General features: G+C 45.5%; 2 protein-coding genes and 1 long non-coding RNA gene across 4 annotated transcripts; 2 read left to right on the forward strand and 1 right to left on the reverse strand.

Annotated features, from left to right (window-relative positions):
• Positions 1–1,775: 1,775 nt before the first annotated feature.
• On the forward strand, positions 1,776–19,346 carry LOC136497782 (uncharacterized). Of its 2 annotated transcripts, XR_010769430.1 has the most exons (8): positions 1,776–2,140; positions 7,754–8,830; positions 9,219–9,437; positions 10,021–10,076; positions 10,855–10,933; positions 11,051–11,535; positions 18,582–18,969; positions 19,269–19,346. It is a non-coding gene; the product is annotated as an uncharacterized lncRNA (long non-coding RNA). The 2 variants fall into 2 exon arrangements; XR_010769431.1 differs by lacking the exons at positions 18,582–18,969; positions 19,269–19,346 and adding an exon at positions 11,673–11,861 and having other exon boundaries at positions 1,831–2,140; positions 11,051–11,574.
• LOC136497781 (uncharacterized) lies at positions 12,096–17,304 on the reverse strand. Its single transcript, XM_066493640.1, has one exon. It carries the CDS (start codon positions 16,200–16,202, stop codon positions 15,639–15,641), a length of 564 nt encoding a protein of 187 aa, XP_066349737.1. The 5' UTR covers positions 16,203–17,304; the 3' UTR covers positions 12,096–15,638.
• A 703-nt stretch (positions 19,347–20,049) lies between the features above and the next one.
• Positions 20,050–24,151, forward strand: LOC136497780 (uncharacterized). Its single transcript, XM_066493639.1, has 3 exons — positions 20,050–21,244; positions 23,149–23,325; positions 23,456–24,151. Exons 1-3 carry the CDS (start codon positions 20,633–20,635, stop codon positions 23,765–23,767), a joined length of 1,101 nt encoding a protein of 366 aa, XP_066349736.1. The 5' UTR covers positions 20,050–20,632; the 3' UTR covers positions 23,768–24,151.
• The last annotated feature ends 1,336 nt before the right edge of the window (positions 24,152–25,487 follow it).

A 25,487-nucleotide genomic window follows, 5' to 3' on the forward strand; every position in this document is an offset into this window, starting at 1 on the left:
CTTGCAATAATAATACCTACGATTTAACTATTTCTATATATCGCTGATCGTGAATCTTGACACAGACACTTAAGTGGATATCTTATTCTATAGTATATGTCTACGTGGAATAGACCAAAAGCCGCACATATTTTTACGGTGAGTATAACACTTTGTTTTAAGTTTTTGTGGAAGATTTTTCAAGAGACGCAGTATTACCCATGCGACAGGCACTAATATTGACATATATACTCGACCCTGTGTACAGGATGGTATGGAGATACGACGGAACTTATTCGTGGATTTATTGGCGTATGAAAGAAATGGATATCAGAGATTTCTTCCTGCCGATATAAAATATTATCTTAGACGCATCACGAAAAGGTCTAAAAAGTAGAGTTTGTAAGCCTGTGACGCCGCGCCCTCCGTGACTGTTAATTTCACAAACTTTGCTTTTTGGATTAACTGTAACTTTAACATTGATATTTAATTTTTACAGTATTATTATCTTATCGTACGATCCGTGTGTTTTTAGTATAAATTGTTAGCTATCCCGTAGCAACGCACGGGCACGCTACCTTGTAAAAAAACAAATTACAGAATCCGTCAGTAAATCGCGAGATGAATTTATTAAGCCTAATTAATCCGTCATTAACGCATGCGTTACTGTAGCACCACATTATCAAATTATGGACTAATTAAGCTTAAAGATTTGTCTCGCAAAGTAGTCGCAATCTGTACAATTAATTATTTTTTAGTCTATATTTAATACTCGATGCAGATGTCAAACATTCGATGAGATAGAGTCTAAACTTTTATAAGAGGAACTAAACCAGACCTTACTCTACTACGGGGACTGCTTTGACCTGTGAAATTTTACTCTAAGGGAGTGTTTGGATCTAGCAACTAAAATTTAGGAGGTGTGTCGGGAGGATGTTGCATGGGGTATTCGGATACTAATAAAAAATCAAATTACATAATCCGTCAGTACTCTATGAGACGAATTTTTTAAACCTAATTAATCCATTATTAGCATATGTTTACTATAGTAAAATATTGTCAAATCATGGACTAATTAGGCTTAAAAGTTTCGTCTCGCAAATTAGTCGTAAACTATGTAATTAATCTATATTTAATACTCTATACATGTGTTAAACATCACAACAACTAAAATTTAGAAGGGGCAACCAACAACCTAAAAAGGCCTCTTCTGCACCGAAAACTCCCTAAACTTGTACTATACGCTCGCGAAAAATGTTTCATGCCTCTCTGTGTCGAATCCACGTCAGCGCAGTACTGGCATGCGCAGCCTGTCGGGCCAGGGGCAATACCGTACTCCCTCCGTCCCATGTTTACAAGCACATCTAGGATTCAATTTTTTTCCCCTTATAGGACACCATATCTGCCACTCCGTACGAGCAGCAGTGCTGCGGCATTCTCCCAGCCACAAGTAGACATAAAAAAGGGAAGAAAACTGACGAAGGCTACGGAAGGTCCTCATCCACTCGTTCCTCTCTTTCACGCGTTCCGCACCGGTGCTCCCTTGGCTCTTCGTCGTTTCCAATAGAGCTCCTCTCCCCTGGCCGTCGTCTACCTCTGCCTTTTTCTTCCTCTGGACATGGAGATGGCCTGCTGCAGTGACTTCGCGCACCCGGGGAGAGAGAGGCTCGGCCGCGCCGTCGGCCGGCCGGCGCGGCGCGGGTCCCACAGGCCTGAGGGCCGAGGCACCGATGCCCGAGCGGCTCTGGCGGGCGGGCGGGAGGGGCGGGGCTCCGGCTGCGGGAGCCTGGGTGGCCAGCCTGGGCCGGCCGGCTGCGCGACTGTTCCAGGCCGAGGCGGTGTCCGATGTGTGGGCTGGGGAGAACGATCTCGAAGAGATGAGTCTGCATGTGAGATTTTTTGTAGGGGTAATTTCGTCATTTTACCTTCTCCTTGTTTCCGTGCCAGACCTTGGATCACGCCGCCCGTAGCCTCTCGCCCGCTTACACGTGGGCCTTACCTGCACGTGGCAGGCCGGCAGGGGCCCTCGCTGACCCGCTGACGAGGTGACCGTGAGCTCACGGGCCAGTGAGCCAGCAACTCCCGCTGTCACTGTATGCGGGCCCCAACCGCCTGACGCGGCCAGCGTACCTGCGTACGCGTACCGCAGCACCGCCAGCAGGTTAGTGAGCTCGGGCTGTCGTCTTTTGTCTCTTGGCTTTGCTTTTTTTTTTCCCCTTGTTTGGTTGCTACTACTCCTGTCGTATGTGTGTTGCTGTCGATCTTGTGCTTGGTGCCTGCAATCTTCAGCATGTTTGGTCAGCTGATTTGTATTGTTGCTAGTTCGTGAAGTAGTATGGTTGGTTGGTTTGTGTAGGAGAAAAATATTATTTTGTCTGGAAATTTACGATCAAATACGACAAGCTACGGCTAAACGAACAGGCTGCTTGTGCTTCAAGGGCCAGTGAGCTCAGATCAAATAATCTAATGGTTCCCTCTTAAGGTCGGTTTGGAACGCAGGAATTTTACAGGAATTACATAGGAATTTCATAAGAATCAGTTTAATTTCACAAGAAAAACATAGAAATAGGAAAAAAAAAATCCCGCATTCTAAATAGACCATTAAAAAAGACTTATCTGGTCGTGCGCACAGGGTGTTCACCGATGCCATCGCGAGCGATCTTTTTCTCGGTCTGTCGTGTGAGCTGGGCACCTCTGCACGGTTCAGCTTCAATCGATTTCCGACGAATTTCGTGTTTGTGGTGGTGAGCTTTGGCGGGAGGAGGGGCGTACTAGAGTCCGCTGTTCGGACGGAACGCACCGTCCGGCAGGTGTTTTCCGCCCAAAAATTCCCGCCCCCGCGTCGGCCAAGGCACAACACGCAGCGCGCGGGCGTACGCAGGGAGTGGAGGACCAAGTAAGTACATATTATTTTACAAATATACTATACAACACATATATTTTTAGCACAAAAAATATATGGATTTTTTTTATCTACATCTAGGGCCCACATGTCATAACCGGCATGTATGGAGGCACCACGCCCGTGCCTCCCCGGCCTGCTGCTCGCGCTGCTTCCTTGCTGCTGCCTGCTGCCCCGCGCAGCCCCGTAGTCCTCCCAGCCGGCGGCGGACGAGGTACAACTGCTGCTCCAGATCAAGCGCGCGTGGGGTGACCCGCCTGTGCTCGCCGGATGGAACGCCTCGGCCGCGGGCGCACGCTGCGCGTGGCCATATTAGCCCCGTTCGCTTCGCTGAAAAAACAAGCTGAAACATTGTTCCGGCTGATTTGTTGTGAGAGAAAAATACTGTTCCGGCTGAAAAAACAAGCTGAAAAGTACGGATTATAAGAGAAGTGAACAGGGCCATATGACGTCTAGGGCCGCGTCAGCCATGGCAGTGGTGGCGGCGACGACGAGGGCGGCGGATCCGGCTCCAGGTAGGCCTCTCCCCCTCCTCTGCGATCTGTGATTTGTCTTTTCATAGAAAAAATTATTTCTTACGATCTGTTGATCTGTGATCTTGTGACTGTCTGGAGGTAGAAGAAGGCTGGAGGCAGGAGGTAGAAGAAGAGTGGAAGCTGTTGGAGCAAAAAAATCATGTGTTAAAACTACATAAAACATATAGTTGTATAGTAGACACTCTTTCATTGATTTACGTGCGGAACAAACTAAAAAAAGTCATAACTATTAAACCAAGTATTCAAATGAAATTTTGATTGCATCATTGTATTTCTTATAATAAATGCTTCGAAATAAGACCCAACATGGATATATTTAAATAAAGTTTATTAACGAACATTAATTTCATAAAGATAGAACATTTTTTATTATTGAGCAGAGACGATGTTCTAGGTTCAGACAACAATGTTCCGTCTTTGTAAAAAAGAATGTTATCTTTTTAGAAGAATAGTATTCTAGTTTTTAGGTTCATGAAATTAGTTAGTATTATAATATACATAAAAATAAATACATAACATAAATAAAAAGTAATAAAATCTAGAGCAAAGCATAAGAAAAAATAATAAAAAAGAATTAAAAAATCATATGGATACTTTTAAAATATTCTAAAATATGTTATAGAACATCATATTTGTACTAAGTGAACATCACTAAATACATCATTGAACATCATCGAATACAATATAGAACATCGTATATATATTACGTGAACATCACTAAATACATAGAACACTGCATGTGTACTAAGTAAACATCACTAAATACACTATAGAACATCAATAAATACATTATAGAACATCACATATATGTTACGTGAACATCATTAAATACATTATAAAATATCACATGCATACTGTGTGAACATAAAAAAACAGCAAAGAACACACATGTATAACACGTAAACATAAAAAAACATAGAACATCACATGTATACACATAAACATCACAAAAAATAACATAGAAAATCATCAAAATAATAAGAAAGAAAAGAAAAGAAAAGAAAAGACACAAAAGAAAGATAAAAAAATTAAAAAACAAAAAAAATAATGAGCACATAAATTTTTAAAAAAGAAAATATAAAAATGAATGATGCACGAAAAGAAAAAAGGAAAAAGAAAAGAAAAAATAAAGAAAGATTAAAAAATAAAAAACCTGAATTAAAGAAAAATATAATTAGAAAGAAACAAAGAAAACAAATGAAAAGAAATCAAAAAGAAAGAAAGGATAAAAATAGAACATCATGTATACAACACGCGAACATAAAAAAATTATAAAGAAAAGAAATAAAAGAAATAAAAAATAAAAGAAACATAAAGTATAAAAAATTAAAAGAATAATGAAAAATACATAAAACAAAGTAGAAAATAAAAATAGAAATGAAGCACAAAAAGAAAAAAAATAGAAATAAAAAAGAACGAAAAGAAAAAATAAAGAGAGAAAAGAAAAGAAAAGAAAGAAAGAAAAAAGAAAAAGAATAGAAAACATACGTACCTACCGAGCTGCTATCGTACCTGGTCCGTCGCTGCGTTTCAGTAACGTACGCTTCGTCGGCCGCCTCCGTCCTTAGCCCGTTTCTGCCTTATTTCTTACTATCAAAGCAGGGAGGTTCGTCCGCCTCTCAGCCCGTCCACGTCTTTCAAAATCTACTCAGCCATTCGATTCCGGGATGGACGCCTCAGGAACACCCCACCAGCAGCTGCTGTGCGCTGCGTAAAAGTATCTCCTCCTCTCGTCTCTCCCTCGTCCCATCTCGTCCTTTCTCGTGGCGCTCTCTCTCCCTCCCTAGCTCTCCCGAAGCGGCCACGGCGGCGCGGCCGCACCTCGGCAGCGCCGGCCCTCCAAGCGGTGGCGGCCGGCCTCCTCCTCCTCCTCCTCCTCCACGCCCTCCTCGCGCCTCGTCGCCGCGCGGCCCGACGGCGCCCCACGCCAGGTGTTGCGCCGGTGTGGACGGTGGCCGCCCGGCCACGGGCGACAGCGCCCCCTCCTCGGCGACGTCCCTGTGCCCCGCCGGTGGCTGCCGGCACGGGCGCCCCCCGGCGCTGCTTGCTTACACCGATCCGCGTGTGCTACTGTGGTCCACAAAACCCTAGCTGCCTCGTCACGAGGACGCCGGATCCATCGTGAGCCACGACCGGCGCAGCCCGGCCGACAAAGCCTGTGCGTGGCCTCGTCATCGCTGGCGGCGGTGGCGGCTTAGCTTGGCTGCTGAATCTGCCGGTACGTCACCCTCTTCCTCTCCTCCTCGGTCTCCTAACTCCTCCCCCAGATCCTCTCTCCCTCCACCTTTTCCCCTTTGTGCAGCTGATTGGGCGCCGTTGACAAGGACAGCTACTCTCTCAAAGTATAAGTCAGGATGAGAGGAATCGAATCTGGATCCAAATTTTTGATTCTCACTTATTCATACTTACTATGTTGTTTGCTTCTATATAAGTTTCAACAACAATACAGTGCTTCATAATGCCGATTACTTTTACCTGTTACCTATTTCTTGAGCCCTTACCTCTTTACAGTTTGTTTTCAAAATTGCTAGTTTTTATTTTGTTTTTTTTAGAAGACAAGTGCTACATCACCTCAGCAGATTCCGTTGTAGCACCACAAATACCTCTATATTTTAAGATTACCACTAAGCTAATCTTGGTTGCTATGCTGTTTGCATGTATATAAGTTGCAGTACCAATGCAGTGCTTCATGGAGTCTTTTGGTTCCGCCTGTTCTAAAAAATGTCTTCTAAAAACCAAACACGTTAGTCAAATAGGCTTCTACTTTACTGCCTATGGTGCGTTTTAAAAAAAAAAGGCCACCTGATCAACCTAGGCCTACATCTTCGTGTCTGTATTTTACATGAAAACAATGCTTCTTTGTACACCTAATCTGACTAGGAAGCATTAGATGCAACCCAAAAATTGATGTTTGACTGAATATCAATCCATGGTGAGGGTCCTTCGTATAGCCTCATGTGTTTTGCATATATTTCCTTACAAAATTTAGTCAGTCAATATCCATGTTCAGAGTTAGCGGTACCTGTGCTGCTGTCTACTCTTTTTGGTTGTCTGTATAGTTTTCTCTGAAAATTTGAACTGGATATATATGCCATGCACTACCTCAGTGTGTAGGTACTCATATACCGGATTGGTTCACTCATACTTCTGTTCTGATGCCCATGGGAATGTCCTGACATGGGATTTATCAAATTCTTTATTTATTTGCATGATCTTTGTTTTTTTCCATTCGATTTGATTTCATCTGTTGTGGTTACAAGCTGTTTATGATCCAAACCTAAATCAAGGCACATGCTCAGTGAGCGTGACTGTATTTTTTTCTCATTTGTGATAAACTCCTCTGCACTGAATGCATTACTGTGTTGCTACCAGAAATAAAGTAATGTGTGCCTTTGCTACATTCAAGTAAGATAGATTTATAAGACGATCAACCCTGAGACCCATACTTTGTTGTATTTATTAGGTCTGGAGTTCATTGGTTCACACACTTCAGAAATCAAATAGTTTGCGTCCCCAAAAAAAAGAAACTTTGGTAAGTCTGCAGGAAATGGAACATTGCTCTTTACTGGTCTAGAGTTGTCAAAGAAGTGTTTCTTTTTACAGGTTAAGGGGAAAGTTATGGTCATTGTTAAACCTCTGTGATATCTTTAATTACCTGATCCAAATAGAGCAATGTTGCTTCGAGCCACGGTCTCACAATCTTGTTACATATTTTCTCCTTCTATTCTTTGCTCTAATTTCAGTTATATTTGACTCACTGCAGCGAAGTTTTAGATAGTTATTCATATTTGGTCTTATTCGTTTGGATCTTCGAATTTGATATTGCGTTGCTGGAAGAAATAGTCAGTTGTGCCTAATTCTCAGAGACTACATGTTCTCAAAAGGCAGACACCTGCCAGCTATGCTAAAAATATTTTCAGCACACTATAAACTGTTTAATAGATTTCCTCCTAAATTAAATGTCCCCAAAAAAAATTTGCTACAATTTTGTTGCCTGCAAATGGAGGATGGAGAGAAACAACCGTTTGGAATGCAATCATCAATCATCAGAATGTAGATGTTCTGAAAAGGCAGACACCTGCCAGCTATGCTTAAAATATTTTCAGCAAACTGTGAACAGTTGGATAAAATTCCTCCTAAATTAGATGGCCCCAAATAATTCTTGGCACGATTATGTTGGCTGCAAATGAACTATGGAGAGAGTTAACTTTCCCTTTATTATAATGTTTATTTACCCTTCTGTTATGCATCATGTTTTCAACAGCAAAACTGAGTTGATTATCATTTAGCGTTTCATCCTCATAGTCAAATTTGAATATATTTGTGTTTGCTGCAGGCACTCCGATTTGTTCTCAGGATGCTAAGTACTTCAGTTCTTTGGTCCAAGTCCGTAAGCAGCTTCATCATGTGTTCTAGAGATAAGTGCTTCAATGTTTAACCATACTCTTTGATCCCTAATTGCTAAAATAGTCACAACTAACACTTCCATATCACCTTTGAATTTGCTAAATGTTCACACAATATTGTTCTATACATACAGCCTTGCCATCTACAATTTCTTCCTGCTCACCATGTCATCTGAACCTTATATAAAATGAAGCAAATGGCCATGGATTTCATTCTTATTGCTCAACTGTTTGCCAACAAAAAAGAAAGAAGGAAGTGAAAATATGAAATTGATAGTTAAACTCCCACCCCTATTACCATCCGCTATGGTATGAAAAAAAATTTCGTTTTTGGGGTCAAATTTAGTGTTAAAATTCCCATACCTCTTATCATCCGCAAATATATGAAATTCAGATTCCCTTTTTGGGTTAGATTTAATGTTCTTGCTGCAAGAAAACCAACGATTATTCGTGGTTCACCCAATTGAAAATCATGTCAGTTTGTATTGCAATGATTACATGGCTCCTCTAGGCTTAGGGTAGCTAGCTGCTCTAAATTCAGATTGTTCCACCCATTCTACAAAATATTTTGTAGCGAGAAATAGTATTGTATACTTGGTGTTTAAACTGATGTATTATAGACTATCCCTATTGAACCATCGATTGGTTGCTCAAATATGAATCCTAAATTTTCTTTATTACTCTAGATCACAGTATGCGATTTAGTTTCTTTTTATGTCTCCGTCATACGCTTGCGGATGACAGCACAGAGCTGACTTTTTCGCATGGCAGTTTATAACTCCAGACAGCGTTCTGATAGTCTGCTATCGATAATTCACAGTAGTTCTTTTGATTATCGTTTTTTCCAAATCTTATTACTGTCCATATTCTTATATTTCCTTTTAAACCTCCAGGGAGAAAACCTGGGCGTATGCATTGCAACAGGCCTGAGGTATTTAAGGTTCAAAGTTGACAGCATCATAGCAGACCTCCACTACTCTTTCAAACACGCACATTCTCATATACAGGTAAGTGTCTTTTTTTTTTTAAAATATATACACTTGCAAATGGACTTACAGTGCTATCGAGACCTGAATATTTGGAAAATGCTTCTGCTAATTTATGGGACGGTAAAATGTTATATACAAAATCATATTACTGAACTGTAGGCTGCTCCTGTCTGAACGTTGGCTCTCGGTACCTCTTGCCGGTTCTTATCCCGTTGTATGGAACGCTGCATCATCAAGCGTACAGAGGTTTTTATTGTTGTCAGCGCCCTGCCGAGACTGTGCAACTATGTATCAACTATCAAGAAATGCTACTGCTATTTCGCTATTGCTCTATGGCTATGGTAACTATGACCGATGCCACTGATACTACTTCCTTAAACCAAACCTTCTTCTCTATTGTTGGCAGAGATGACCTATGACACTACGTGTAGCTTGACAAGGCTCGCAGGTTTGAAACCGTTATGCTGGCAGGTAACTACCATTGCTCGGTCTCTATTGCTGCCTGTGTTTTAGAACAAATAATTTGTACACATGGATGGCGAGCAACTCAAAAAAAAAAAAGGCGACGACAATTACAAACAGCTTGAATTAAGAGTTACCCTTCCTTCCATTCTATAGAGATTAGGTAAGTGCTAATGTCACCTATTTGCTTTTGTTTCGATTTTGTGAGGTACGAGCTAAAACAAAGAATTTTCTGCCAAGGGTGATTCCTCTGAATTTGAAATATCAGGTGATTACTATACCATGTTGAGCTTGGCATAGGATTGCTAATTTTTTTTAAACAATGCTCCAGTGGTCTAACTGAAATTTATCCAACAGAGGATACAAAGAATATTACGCACTCTTTTATTTGTCTAAGTCTGAGACTTTATCTGTAATGCTCACTCTAGATTTGTACTCAGTTTATAGGTTTGTTGACGAACATTTATTAATCATGCAATGCCGGTTTGTTTCATGCTTCTATTGCAAAATAAAATAAAATAAAATGGTTCGTGTCCTTATTCATGTGACTGTTGCTCAGCCCAGTGACTGTGATGTATAAATATAGCATCAATTCCATTGATTCGAACACAGTAAACATACCTCTTGCCGCAGCTATGTTTATGTTGTCCTTGCTTCCTCCTACCTTCCTATTCTAAAAATCTTTGACACATTTATTTTCTTAGTTCCTAGACTGATGCTCCAATTTGTGTGCATATTTTCTACAGGTTTCAGTATGCCACGAGGGTTTTAACTCAGCTTCGTAACAATGAAATGATTTCAGGTATGTTACGCCTGTCAGGTTTTTAGTAGTGTGGAAGTTCTTAATCACCAATGTTAGCTTACAGTGCTTTTTGTGGCCTTGAGGTGTTAGGACACTGTTCTAAAATTTACGTTGTAAATACGTGATTACCACGCATAGAAAATGCCATGATTTCAAAAGTATGCAGAGTACATGTGTCCTGTACCATAAACAAAAGGCTCCGATCTTTCTGTTTTTGTGCATGACATCTCTACATTAAACTCCTAATATTATTTACATACATAGATTAAACATGTTTTTTACTTGCACCTTAACCAGGTGATTTGCCAGCACGCGCGAGGGTGCGCGTAATGGACAATGATTTAGCGGCAAAATTTTCTCAAACCTGTAGAGAACACCTTCCAAGTTCAGTTCATCGTTTTGATGAGTTATCCTCTTCCTCTGCCTTTCTTACATGTTATCCTGGGAATGACAATGATTTATGCTAGACACAACATTGATCATGTTCCTTGATCATTGATATGTTCACATCCTTCGTCTTAGTCCTCCCTATTTTTCAAGAAATTTGTAAATTTTAGGTTCTGCGGAGGTGTTTCCTGTCTAAAATGATGCAACGTATTTCACATATTAGACAATGTGCATTTGCTATCCGAAAAGAAGATTGTCACAAAATTTACAGCCAGTTAGTTCTTTGATCTATCGTGTGTTCTAAAAGAAATAACATAGTGAAATCAGAAGAAATTTATTGCTCCATGATATTTTTCGATCCAATTATGATATATATATCCGTATTTTCTAGGTTGGGCTCCCTTGCTTATCTAGGGCCAACACTTTCTCAATCCGTAGAGAACACCTTCCAAGTTCAGTTCATCGTTTTGGTGAGTTATCCTCTTCCTCTGCCTTTCTTGCGCGCGCCTTTTCATCAGTCTACATTAAACTCCTAATATTGTTTCCATCCAAAGATTAAACATGTTTTTTCCCTGCGCCTTAACCAGGTGACTTGCCGGCGCGCGCGTTGGCGCGCATCATGCACTAGTGAACTTGCTAACAGACGGGACGCGCGGGATATCATCGACGCGGGAAGTCATGGGCGCGCTGCTCCGGTCCGAACGTTCGGACCGGAAGATTTCCGTGAGAAGGAACCACCTAATTCTTTCCGAGTACCACATTGTTTTCACTTTATATTGCGGACATCTTGGATTATACTGTAGCTGTTACCTTTTTCTATGTATCCTTCATCGTCCAGGCTGTAAAAGAAGCCCGTTTTTTTAAAGCCGTTGGACTGGACTGAGTTTCTGCCTTGGATTGTACGGTTACTTGTTTTATCCTATGATTCGATTCAGGGATTGATGCTGGTGATTCTTGCTCTACAATTTGCAGCGACGGACAGCTAAAGTAGCCGTGGAATATGGAAGTCGAACAGGCTGCCGAAGTAAGCACTCCAGAGACGGCCGATCTTATGGCGCCTGATAAGACACCGGTAAGATAACATGTCCCTGGTAACGATGATAAGACGCCGGTAAGATAACATGCCCACTCAGCAACAAGAGTCTTGTTGTCGGTTTCCACTTACGATGTTTTGTAAAAAACGAGAATGCTCAAGTTTTTCATTGACAGTGCGTATAGGTACATATACATGATGCTGATCACTGCTAGCCAAGCGATGCTAACTACTTCCTACATGTAAGGATCAGCTAGAGAATAGGACGCAAGCACTAGCAGTTTGACTGACTAACTGAAGCAGCTGATCCTACTGCTATCTAACTGACGCCTGTAGAATCGTTTGCTGACACCCCCCGCAGTTGCAACTTCGGTTGATTGAATGCATAAACTGTCTCTGAATTCATTGAACAATGGCGTCGGCAGTCCCTTGGTCATGATGTCTGCAAATTGATGCCGTGTAGGTATTTGTAGCACTTTGAACTGTCCCAGGGCAACCTTCTCCCGCACAAAATGTATGTCAAGTTCCACATGCTTGGTCCGTCGATGATGCACCGGATTTTCAGATAGGTACACTGCAGATACATTGTCACAGTAAATCATCGTTGCCTTGTCGGTGACCACATGAAGTTCTTGAAGAAGATTTCGCAGCCAGCAGCACTCCGCGGCGGCATTGGCTACCGCTCGGTACTCGGACTCGGCGCTTGACCGTGACACCGTAGTCTGGCGCTTGGACGACCATGACACAAGTGAGTCACCAAGAAAGACGCAGTATCCGGACGTCGATCGCCGCGTGTCCGGGCAACCGGCCCAGTCGGTGTCGGAGTAGACCTTGAGTGCAATCGACGGTGTAGCCGAGATCTTGATGCCGTGGTTGATAGAGCCACGGAGGTATCTGAGGATGCGCTTCACAAGGTTCCAGTGCACATCGCGCGGGGTGTGCATGTGGAGGCACGCCTGGTTCACGCCGTAGGCGATGTCCGGACGTGTGAGTGTGAGGTACTGGAGCGCACCGGTGATGCTGCGGTAGAAGGTGCTGTCGGACGCGAGCTCGCCGTCGGTGGTAGATAGCTTCGGCTTGGCTTCGACGGGAGTCGATGCAGGTCTGCAGTTCGCCATGCCTGCTCTTTCCAGGATGTCCTCGATGTACTGGGCCTGGTTGAGGTAGAATCCCGTCGCATCGCGGCGCACCTGGACTCTGAGGAAGAAGTGGAGCTCACCAAGGTCCTTGAGCGCAAAAGCTTGGCGCAGCTGGTCGATGACGTGACGTAGAACGGTGGTCATTGAGGCTGTGAGAATAATGTCATCGACGTACACAAGGAGATACGCCACTTGGTCGCCATGCTTGTAGATGAACAAGGATCTGTCTGCGCCGGACGCGATGAAGCCCATGCTGCGTAGGTGGCTTCCAAGGCGCTGGAACCACGCCCGTGGCGCCTGCTTGAGCCCGTAGAGGGACTTGATGAGCAGGCAAACATGGTCAGGGCAAGCGGGGTCGACGAAACCTGCAGGTTGATGACAATACACGCGCTCGGCAAGATCACCGTGGAGGAACGCGTTCTTGATGTCGAGCTGATGCACAGGCCACCGTCTTGTCGCCGCGAGGTGCAGTACTGTTCGGATCGTCGCCGGCTTGACCACCGGGGAGAAGGTCTGATGGAAGTCGACGCCGGGGCATTGGGAGAACCCGCGGATGACCCATCTGGCCTTTCGACGCTCCAATGTGCCATCAGGATGCAACTTGTTCTTGAAGAGCCATTTGCCGGTGATGACATTGGCTTGTGCGGGTCGGGGCACGAGTGTCCACGTGCCGTTGCTCTTCAGGGCGTTGAATTCGGCCTGCATCGCGGCCAGCCACTCCGGATCACGAAGAGCGGCGCGGACACTTGACGGCGGCGGCGACGGCGCAGGCGTGGTGGCGATGCGTGCATACTTGGCATTAGGCATGTGGATCCCAGCTTGCGCACGCGTGACCATCGGGTGTCGTTGCAGTTGCACGAACGACGTCCCTGGAGGGTCCGGCGGTGCCCTCAAAGGTGGAGAGCCCGACGTCACAGAGTCGGGCGCTGAGGACGATGTCGTGGCAGGCGACGACGACGGTGCCACAGGCTACGCGTCCGGCTACGGGGATGTCGCGTTGCTGGAAGCAGTGGGCAACGGGGTCTCAGTCGATTGAGAGTCTGTTGCTGGTACGCCGAGCTACGCTGCTGGAGCACGCCGTCGAGACTGGCTTGGTCCGGTGGGGAGCGGGACCATGTCAGGCAGGCACGACGAGCATGGAGGAGCAGCAGACGGTGGCGTTGTGTCAACCTGTGCAAATGGAAAACAAGTCTCGTCGAAATAGACGTGACGTGAGATGAGCACACGTTTGGTAACAGGATTGTAGCACTTGTATCCCTTTTGGTCGAGCGGATAGCCAAGGAAGATACAGCGGACAGAACGCGGAGCCAGCTTGTGCGGGGCTATAGAGGCGGTGTTGGGGTAACAAAGGCACCCAAAAACTCGGAGGTGGTTGTAATCTGGCGGCGAGCCAAAAAGCAGCTCGAATGGTTTCAAGTTGTGACGAGGTCGACACTTTCGCCGGTTCAGTAGATAAGTGGAGGCAGCGAGCACGTCCGGCCAGAAGCTAGGCGGGATGGATGCCTAAAACAGCAAGGAGCGAATGCCATCATTGAGAGTGCGGAGGACGCGTTCTACACGCCCGTTCTGCTGGGATGTGTATGGGCAGGTGAGGCGAAGAGCAATGCCATGCGCGGCGAAGAATGCGCGCGACGCCGAGTTATCAAACTCTTTGCCATTGTCGGTTTGGAGACACATAATGGGCACCTGAAACTGAGTGCGTACAAAGGCATGGAAGGAGATGAGAGTGGGTAGAACATTGGATTTGTGACGCAAGGGAAAGGTCCAAACATAATGCGAGAAATCATCCAAAATGACAAGATAGAATTTGTAACCAGAATTGCTCATTATAGGTGAGGTCCATACATCACAATGCAGAAGCTGAAAGGGAAACTGAGAAATATTATTGGACTCGGTAAAAGGCAGCCGGACATGCTTGCCAAGGCGACAGGCTTCACATGTATGACGACTGGACTTGGAACAAGAAAAACCTATGGAGCGCGACAGGCGTTGGAGCGTGGCATGATTGGGATGACCAAGGCGTGCATGCCAGAGCGTGCTGTTGTGCGATGCAAGGAGAGCGGTTGGAGGGCGCGCCGAGGTGCTGGAGTGATGGTGAAGTGGGTAGAGTTCGTCGGACGAATCACATCGGAGTAGAGTCGTCCTGGTGCGGAGATCCTTGATAGAGAAGCCCCATGGATCAAATTCAACAGAAATGGAATTGTCACGGGTTAGAGCACGCACTGAAATGAGATTTTTGACAAGCTGAGGAGCAACTAAAACATTGCAAAGTTGCAAAGGAGAAGAAGTGGTAGGAATAGAGGCGTTGCCAGTGCACTAGGCAGGAAGAAATTGGCCATTGCCGACAACAATATGATGATGAACAGAGGGGGAGGGAGCGGAGCTGAGGATACCGGAATTGGACGCCATGTGTGCCGTGGCTCCCGTGTCAAGGAACCAGTCGCCGCCGCCGCCACCGGGGTTGTTGATGGACAGGCCGTTGAGGGCGGAGTAGAGGCCGGCCGGTAGAGAGCCCTGGGCGCCGGCGTAGAGGGCGGGATCGTGCGGAGGCGGCGGGGCCGAGAGTGCCGCCATGGCCTGCGGAGGGTTGACGCCTGGCCGCGAGCCGAGGACACCAGGTCGCCAGGCGTTCATCGGCCACGCCTGAACAACGCCTTGCCAAGGGTTGTAGGCCGAGGCCCACGGTGGCGGTGGCGCACTAGCGTGGGGCGCAGGGTGGCCGTCGGCTGCTGCGCTCTGTCCGTCGGAGGCGTTCTGGCGATTTCGACCATCAGCGGACTTGAGCTTCTTGCGACGGTCATTGGCACCGATGTTGGGTGCCTGCGGCGGAGGTGGGGGCGGCGCCACGGGCCGGGTCGTTGTGGAGGTGGTGGCGGCTGCAAGGAGCGCCGTCTGCGCCTCCATCTTTTGAGAGTGCCGCATCCGATGTTCCTCCTGCAGCAAATAGGATTTGGTGTAGAGGAATGTGGGTGGCGGAGTCATGGTGGAGAGAACAGCAATGGCCTAGCTGAACTTGTTGTTCAGGCCACGCAGGGTGTTGATGACGAGCGCCGGATCGGAGACGGCGGCACCGCAGTCGTAGAGAGTGTCGGCGAGGCACTTGAGACGGCCGCAATACTCGCTGATGTTCATGTCGCCCTGGAACAGGCTGTGGAACTCCTGCTGAGCATAGACGGCGCGCTGAAGGCTGTTGTCGAGGAATTGCCCCGTGATCGCCGTCCACGCGGAGTAGGCGGTGGCGCCCGGCTTGTTGACGTCACTCCAAATCTCCTTGGACATGGTGGTGTAGAGCCAGGAGACGATGTAGGAGTCAATCTGGAGCCATTCCGGATCGTCGATCATGGCGGCGGCATCAACTGTGCCGTCGATGTGGTTGACGAGGCCGAATTTCTTGATCGCGAGGTCGAAGAAAGAACGCCACTGCCGGAAGTTGCCGTCATCAGCGGAGAGGATGACCGGAACGTGGCTGCGGATATTGAGCAGCACGAGGGTGGAGGCTGGGGGAGGAGCAGGGTCGTTGCCCACGGCGAAGGGATTGGAAGAGGTGGAGCCGTGAGGACTGTCCATGGCCAGGAGCAGCGGAAGGTGGAGGTTGGATCGGAACGATCAGTCTAATACCATGTAAAAAACGAGAATGCTCAAGTTTTTCATTGACAGTGTGTATAGGTACATATACATGATGCCGATCACTGCTAGCCAAGCGATGCTAACTACTTCCTACATGCAAGGATCAGCTAGAGAATAGGACGCAAGCACTAGCAGTTTGACTGACTAACTGAAGCAGCTGATCCTACTGCTATCTAACTGACGCCTGTAGAATCGTTTGCTGACATGTTTGACGGATGCCCCTTGCAAATTGCAATATCTTTGCAATAACTGAAAACGTTTAGCTAGGTTGTGGATGCCGAGGCCACCTTCGTCTTTTGGTTTCTGTGCATTCTCCCAGCGAACCGAACAAGCACTTGGCGCCAGATGTCTTGTCCGTGTGGAAGGCTTGGCGCCTGCTGTCCAGTTTAGCGACAATGCCAGGGGGGAGCACAAGGGCCTGCATGAGGTACTAGGTCGCAAGACCGTCTAGGACCGAGTTAACCAACACAAGACGCCCTTGATGGGTTAGCAGGGCTGCTTTGCCACCCAGCTAGACGCCGACTGGCCAGCTGTGCTGCTCGCGCCGCCGCTCTGCTCTGCGCGTCACACGCGTCGTGCTACTCAAGCGCCACCGCCCTGCTCGCGCACCGCTGCCGCAGCCGCATCCGGAAGACGCGTCCCGGTGACGCCACATCAGCCCTCATGCGCTCTCACTCGGCGGCGGCAGCGTGGCAGCCCCTGTTCGCGTGCTCGGTTTGCACCTCCCCTGGGTCGTTTTTGCCACGCGCCCTCGCTGCCTTGCTCGCCAAGAAGCACTACGGCCTCGCCACGCCTGACGCCAGCACAGACATCGCCTCCCCGCGCTGTCGTGCCACGCTCGGCCGCTGCCACGTGCCTCGCACCCCTCCGGTTGGCACCTCCGTGGACAGCCCTCTGGCCTTTCTTCGATGCCAAGCAAGTGCCGGTGTGCCCCAGCCCCGCCTTTGCCGAGTGGCTATAAAAGCCGAGAACACGATCTGTCATGACCGATCGCCCATCCCTCCATCCCTTTCCAAAATTCGTCAGTGCCCAATCCATCTCTCCCCAATTCATCTCCTATAGAAAAAGAAGGCGTCTCTTTTTACATACTTTGTCTATCAAGTCAGTATGTATCTAGGAGGGTCAAAGTAATTCTATCTTGAAAGTGCCGAATCATTTGTTTGGCTATTTAGTAGTAGTATTTTTTATTTGATCACCAGCGCTATCTTGAAGGATCGGAGTTGCATGAAAATCGAAAGCTTATGTCAGGTGGCTTAGTTTTCAATGGAAGCAAGCGCCCAAGCTTTCATGAAAGGGGCATTAATTGGGGAAAAAAAATTGGGTGAGGACTATCCCTACCGGGACGTGGAGATTGTTTGGCTCATATGTGCGGCCACCGTATCATTCTAACCACACGTATGGTAAATCAGATGATCCGTGGTCCACACATCAGTTGCACATCCGCACCGTATTTTGGTGAGGACCAGCCCTACCGGAAATTTTCCCATTAATTAGGCTTTCATTTGAAGACAGACGTGTACCCTGTCGTTCGCAGAACCACGTCAACGCTATCGACGTCTCTAGGGCCCTTCACGGACTGGCTCGGTTTGCATTGACTAAAGTTTAGTCCTGTTACATCTCTGATGCTAATTAGGAGGACTAAACATGAGCTAATTATAAAACTAATTGCACAAATAGAGAATAATTTGCGAGATGAATCTATTAAGCCTAATTAATCCATCATTAGCACATGTTTACTGTAGCAACACATTATGAAATCATGGACTAATTAGGCTTAATAGATTCATCTTGCAAATTAGTCTCAATCTATGCAATTTGTTTTGTAATTAGTTTATGTTTAATACCGTAAATTAGTGTCAAACATCTGATATGACATGGACTAAACTTTAGGAGGTGGAGCCAAACACCTCCTGGCGAGGATTTCCATGTGTCAGGTAGGATAGGGGTCTCTTAGATTAGCAAAAGACCATGTCTCTCAGAATTTGCCTCCAACTCCATTGAACACTTTGCAATTCTCATGCTAGTAGGTACCTATATTGTCAATGCATTTGATGCCTTGGTACTTATCTATTATTAGTTATAATAGATAATGAGAACATCTACTAACAAGTAAAAACCAAGAGGACTCCATATAAGATTCAAATAATTTCAAGTTAGTCACCATAAAATTGAGCATGCTTTTGGAAAAAAAACTGATTTCATATTTTCTAAGCTAAAACATTTTTCAATGGGTTTTTAACATTAGACAAGTTTTAGAATTTTTCTTGCACACCTGACAAGAAAAGATGCATAATACTGTATTAATATACCTTGTTGCAGTGCGGGATCAGCTTCCGTTGAATCTGGACGGATGTAGCTTTAGGGCACTTCGCGTGGCCGCGCTGCAGGCTCCCAGGCGGTCGAGCGAGCGGCAGCGCCGGTGAGCTCGTGGAGGCAACGATGTTCTCCCATCGTCGGAGATTGGGAAGGCCACCCTGCTCTCGATGTTAAGGAGCGCCGGCGGCACCTCATCCACGACGCGCTGTTGTGGCCTTGAGCGGCAAACTGAGTAGGTGGCGCAGATCCGGTCGGCAGCAGGCAAGGTGGCCGGCCCGGTAGCAGGCAGGAGGCCGAGCCCCCTCAGATCTCGTCGGCTGCAGGCAGGAGGCCGAGCCACCACGCTCCCTTGCGAGTTTCGAGCGGGATGAGGAGCGAGCAGGTCGACAAGGTGCGCCCTTTCCTCCTCCCTAACTCGATCCCTTCCTACCTCCGTCCAGATTCAATGGAAGCGTGCCCTCGTAGCTGCGAGGTAGGGCCCGGAAGCGTGCCCTCGTGTTGCGGGGCGGCGTCGGCTCCGCCATGCCGCGGGCTAGGCCGGAGCGTCGGCCCCGCCGCCGCGACCGCTCCATGGCCTGGCTCCGCCGGGTGAGGTCGCCCCGCCAGAGGGCATGCGCAACTGGTGCTGGGCGCCGTCGGCCGCAACATCCTCTGCTCCATCATCCTCTCCTCCTTCTTCCATCAATCTAGGGTTTGGTGTATTTTTTTGGGGGAAGAAGGTCACGGACTCACGGGAGACTGGAGCGCTCGGCCGCTCGGGAAGTCCAGAGAGAAATGGGATGCGTGAGTAACAGAGGGTACGTTGGTCACACCAAGAAAAAACTGACACGGTCAAAATAGTCAACTAACAGATGAATGGATGAAATAGATGGTAGTGTCATATAGGGAATGAAATTTTAATTTGGTGTCAGATAAGAAAGTTCAAAATTTTAAGTGCCAAATACGAAAGACTGATTTGTTTTCAGTGCCAAATACATAATTCTCTCTATTGTCAATGCATTTGATGTCTCGGTACTTATCTATTATTTGTTATAATAGATAATGAGAACATCTCTTAACAAGTAAAAACCAAAAGGACTCCATATAAGATTCAAATAATTTCAAGTTAGTCACCATAAAATTGAGCATGCTTTTGGGGAAAAAACTGATTTCATATTTTCTAAGCTAAAATATTTTTCAATGGGTTTTTAACATTAGACAAGTTTTAGAATTTTTATTGCATAGTTTTTTTAAAAAAAAAATTTGGACAGTTTTTATAAATATTAGTCCGATTTACCTTTGATGGCTGATGACGTGTGGCGCCACGTTGGATGGTTGATGTGACGTTAGGTCCGATAAAACTATCGTTAAAACTGCTCAAGGTTGTTGAGGTGGGTCGGAACTCTTATATCAGGCCCAGCCTCGTCCGGTGCACATACGGAAAGCGGACGCTCGGATCGAATTTGGTCGCCTGACTTGCGTTCCACGTCTCGAGGGATCTCTTCTTTTCCGAAGCATATGTACGCCGTGAAAACATAGATCAATCCTATCGGCGGCGGCAGAGTAGCAGCAGACACGATGGGTATACGCAGCAGGTCGGAGCGAAAGCGACGACGACGGGCGTCTGCCGGGGCCGCCGACCTGATCAGCGGACTCGGGGACGACGTGCTGGTGCGCATCCTCGAGCTGCTGCCGGACGCGGGGGACGCGGTTGCGCACGGGCGCGCTCTCGCGGCGCTGGCGCGGCCTCTGGACGCGCCTTCAGCTCCCTCCGCTTCGCCTCCAGCAGCAGGCCCGTGTTCTCGGGAGACAAGGGCGCCCGACGGTTCGCCTCCTTCATCAACAGTGCGATCGCCGTCCGCGGCGCCCAGACGGATCCCGCCATCCAGCACCTGGCCATCTCGTTCGAGACGCCGCACGAGCTCCTGCCACCGTCCGTCGTCAGCAAAGCCGCCGCACCGAGGTGGATCCGGGATGCCGTGCAACACGACGTGAAGACTTTCACCCTGGAACTGCACCACGCCGGCAGAGAACGCTTCGACATCAAAGCCAATTCGTGGGGGCAGTACGCGGTGATGATCCTCGAAGACCTTCATAGGTCACCGAGGATGGAGACCATGCGCTTGGCACTCGGTGGTGCAACAGTGAGCCTCCCCGCCACGGCAGCGGCGTTCGCGTCGCTCGTAGACCTTACGCTCGAAAGCATGGAGTTCGCCGTGGATAGCGGCCACCTTACCCACCTCTTGTCGTCGGTGTGCTGTCCACGATTGCAGAAGCTGCGCCTGAGAGAGGTTAGTTTTCCTACTAGTAGAATGCTAGAGGATATGGAGCTGCTGATCAAGGCCGAGGAGCTCTTGGAGCTATCGTGGGAGGAAGTGATTGGCCCGCCGGACATTCTGAGGCTGAGGACTCCTCGCCTCCGTGTTCTCCGCACGGTGGATGGCAACCTTAGTGAGCTCACATTGTCAGCCCCAAGGCTGGAGGAGCTCTTGTTCTTGGATGGCCAACCTTACAGTAAAATTGACATTGATGGAGAATTGCCGTGCGTTCGGAGCCTCAGGGTTGAGTTGACCTCACATGCAGACTATTATGGTGGATGCTACGACGAAACAAACGGCGGCACCTTTAGTCTCTTCCGTTGTTGTACGGCAGCAGCATGCCTTGACCTGGATCTTTATGTCTTCGAGGTATGCATCTCATCCTGCAGTGCTTACATCTATATATTGCACACCATGCATGTTTGTCCACCATATTTATTTAAAATTTTGGGTCAATATAAGCCATGCTAAAGTACCTTAATTTATACTATATATAATGATATAAAGTTAAAAACAAAAGTCACAACAAAGTAAATGATAATTAGTGTCATATATAAAAATATGTGATATAGCGCTAGACAGGGTTTTCCATATGGTGTGGTGCATATTACTGCTGCAAGTCACAAGTTCACACAAATTAAAACTGGACATACTGTCAACAAAAGTATTAGTGTGTAGATATATGTCCAAAATTTCAAAACCAAATTCAATCATTATGTATTATAGTAGAAAGAAGCCAAACAAAATAATATACCCGTTTTTTAAAACCTTTTCATATATACATAATACAAACATATTAAATTTGATTTTTGAAATTTAGTGTGTTGTGGAACACCTAACATGCCTTGTCCTATGCTTCATAACTTCTTGGAAACGTTTGAATTAAACTACAATTTGCAATTATGGTACCATTTTCATGTGATATTAACCTATTCTTTTATATTTTTTGTTTCATACTATTGTAGATAAATATGTATTTATATCATAAAATATTATTTTAGAATATGCCAATCATGTATTTCATTAAAAAAAAAGGAAGTGCAATACAACACAAAGTAACTATATTATTATTAGAAAAAATGTCAAAAAGAGCGGGACAACAGCCCAACAAAAGAAAACAACAAAAAGTTAGGGGATAAAAGGGCCATATATAGGAATCAAAAGTGTCCACAGCGCTAGAATAGCGGTGCTAGATTTTTTAAGACGGTTTGAGCCCAACTAGATGCCCACTTCTACCAGTCTACCACATAAATATATGGAGTATACACTATTGCTGCCACTATCACTGTGACACTGTCGGATGCTTTTTGCAACTATAGTGTATCACTGACAATTTGTGGTTACAACTGACAGTGGTAGCAATAATAACGGCAGTGATAATCACTGCCAGCTGGTTGTGGCTATGCCCGACAGGAAAAACCAAGCTATACAGCTGGTTGTTGCCAAAAAAAAAAATCATAACTAACTTTTTTCATATTATGGCACCTGAAGATAAAATTTATATCAAAATTATAGGGCTCGATGGGATCTAAAACTTTATACTTTGTAGTTTACCACCTTTTCGTTTGAGATAGTTTAGATGTCTAAATATTCTATATAAATTCTCAGACCTAATAAAAATCTCCGATGGAGACCAGATCAATTATAAGTTATTTTGGCTTTTCTAGATAGAAGCAGAAACTACTTGGAATTTAAAAAGAAGTATGTACAACTTCGTAGTTAATAACTTTTTTATTTGATATCATTTACAGTGTCAAACATGCAATAGAAGATTATGGGCACTTTAATTAGAAAGTAGAGGTCATGGTTTGATTCCTACAAACGTACAATTTTGCTCTTTTTATGTGAATCCGGACCCGGTTGTGATCCGTGGATCTGGGATATGGCGTCTTCGTCATGATGGTATGTGAGAACCCAACAGTGATCCATGGATCCGGATTATGGCTTCACATATTTAATTTGATCAGTTATTTTTTGAGCTACTTGAACCTGTTCTAAACTTCAATTTGTGCTACGTGTGCCTGATTTGCATCAAAGTGCAACACTATATATTATATAATGATAAACTCAATTATTTGTGCATCAACATGTAATTTTTTTCAATATGGGGAAAACCTTTTCTTATTTTGGTTTGGAGTGAACAAAAGCTAATTCTCGTTATTCCAGTTTCTGAAAACTACTTCCAAGTTTAATATTTCTATTAGTATACAATGTTTTGTTTTCCATGTGTCTAATTTATTTATTTATTTTACTTTGACCTCGAAATTGACCAGCAAGAAAAACAGTATGTTAACATAATTGAAGGTCGGATTCCGCAGCTTCCTCAAGTGACATCTTTGACGGTCCATGTTTCTCTATATGATCTGCATTCATTTGGATTTGGCATAGCAGATATCTTAGCACAATGTAGCAATCTCAAATACCTTCGCATATGTTGCACCTTCAGGATGGTTAGTACCTGCTATACCTAGCTAGCTAGTTATTTCTGTCGTCAAGCCGTTTCTCAGTAAAATTTTCCTAGCTCGTTTTCCTTTCTTTTCATTGCATTGAATCAGGTTAACATCCTCTGTCCTTACGCAGGATAACGATTTCGATTCACCTTTCTTATGCAACCATCAGGACAATTGGCATTCCCATGTGGTCTACTGCTTGCCTCACCTCGAGGAAGTAGAGTTTATGGGGTTGGCGGGAACTGAATGTGAACTTTGGTTCATGGAATCCATGCTCACAAGCACCACACAACTTCATAAGGTGACTATAAGTTTTGACCCCAAGTCCAGCCTAAAGAATAGGACCCATGCTTTTGAGCGTATTCCACCACTACAGGACAATGGGACGTGGACTTGTTGTCATGAACCTTATTTGTCCTTGGAGTGGAAGCTTTCTCTATGAGTGTAAAAGTGTGTACTTGCATTGCTTGGGTAGTATAATTGCAAATAATGGGCCCTAGCTGGTATCAGTTGAGAGAGTACGAAGTTGCCAGGATAGGACAATATGTTATATATGATTGGTCAAGAACTTTATAATTGATGGAACAAGCTCTCTTTTTTACCATTGTCCTAAATGCATAGTGGGCGAGGCATTGTTCCCTGGCCTCATGCAGAGGTATTACAGATATATATGGACTTCCTATGAACGTAGTGGCACTAACGGGTTATATATCCATTATTAATGTGAACAGTACGCTGTTACATCATCATGTGTGCAATGTGATTAAACAAAACAGCCGGAGTAGATCTTCAAGCTGATTTAGTAATTGACTAGCGCCTTTGATTTTTATATATAGTCTCAGACAAAAAAATTCTCCTCTCTCAAATGAAAATACTAGGACGAACAGAACTTTGTGGCAATTGCTACTCCCAACTAGCTGAACTAGGAAGCACAAAGATAACCCGGTTTCGAGTTTCGACAAGCATGATGATACTGAACCTGACCCAAGTATGTAAAGTTGTAAACAACATCACCAACCTTCTCAAATTGAAAACTTGAAACCTGCTTCCAAAGACTTAACAAATTTCTGATTCGTCATTTGATTCACTACCAAAATGATAGAATTCTCCTAGTGTTTTTAAGTACTAATAAAATACTACCATTAGTCATACACATGAGAATCCTCACGAGAAGGTATTTAATAGGGAAAGTTTATTACTAAAAATTGAATGGTAAAACACTAGGAGAAGCCCACCACACTAGGAGAAGTCTAAAATTCTGGTTGTGATTGGACTCTATATATATAAGCACATCGTTCTAGTTCGTAGGTAATAAGTGCCCCACAACAACTTATCTCTTCGACTCTTTCCCTCCTCGATTCCTAGTTGTTTCCTACTTCTCTCCATCCCATATTAACTGTAGTTCTCACTTCCAAAAAATAACTTTGACTAAATTTATATAAAAGTACTAATATTTATGGTACATAACTAGTATCATTAGATAGATCGTTGAATATATTTTTATAAAAAAATATTTATAGAGATACAAATGTTGTTGATATATTTTCTATAAATCCTAATCAAACTTACTGGCACACAAACCAACAACGACAAATATTTAGGGACATTGAGAGTACATTTCATCTCATGTCTACTCTCTCTCTCTCTCTAGATAGATCTCCAGAGACGACCCGGGGGTGACTCGCAGCCGCCACCACAAACCCCGTCGTGCTTGGCTCTGGCCGCTGCTGCCGCCGTCCGGCGTGCGGCAGTGGCGGCCCACTGCAGCGGCCAAAAAGCTTGCGGCTCACTCGTGCTCTTTTTTTCTCGACCGTACCATGAGGTACGTTTTTCATTAAAAGAAAGTAGAGTTTAACAAGTTACACAGGACTCAAAAGTAATCCTAGGATTGTCCAGAGCAGTCCCAAGGACATAACATAACCAGCAACAAGAGAAAACGGAAGGGAAAGGCCCTCAGCCTCAACAACCTAACAGACTGAACCTATGATAGAAAAACAACAACACAGTGGTATCCTATAGTGCAGCGAAACCGCGACGACGATGAGGCGAGCTTCCAACAGCATTGGTGGCAAAGCATCCGCTAGAGAAAGGACCAGAGCGGCCTTAGTGGCATAGTATCTACCAAGGAAGCCGGCACGACGACAACGGCAAAGCATCCGCCA

Source organism: Miscanthus floridulus, chromosome 12, assembly GCF_019320115.1.
Source record: "Miscanthus floridulus cultivar M001 chromosome 12, ASM1932011v1, whole genome shotgun sequence".
In the NCBI taxonomy this organism is placed as follows: domain Eukaryota; kingdom Viridiplantae; phylum Streptophyta; class Magnoliopsida; order Poales; family Poaceae; genus Miscanthus; species Miscanthus floridulus.

Coding starts and splice junctions, on each gene's coding strand:
- LOC136497780 (XM_066493639.1), top strand. CDS start 20,633: ATGATCCTCGAAGACCTTCATAGGTCACCGAGGATGGAGACCATGCGC. Junction 21,245..23,148: donor TGGATCTTTATGTCTTCGAG/GTATGCATCTCA, acceptor GAAATTGACCAG/CAAGAAAAACAGTATGTTAA. Junction 23,326..23,455: donor TATGTTGCACCTTCAGGATG/GTTAGTACCTGC, acceptor GTCCTTACGCAG/GATAACGATTTCGATTCACC.
- LOC136497781 (XM_066493640.1), bottom strand. CDS start 16,202: ATGGACAGTCCTCACGGCTCCACCTCTTCCAATCCCTTCGCCGTGGGC.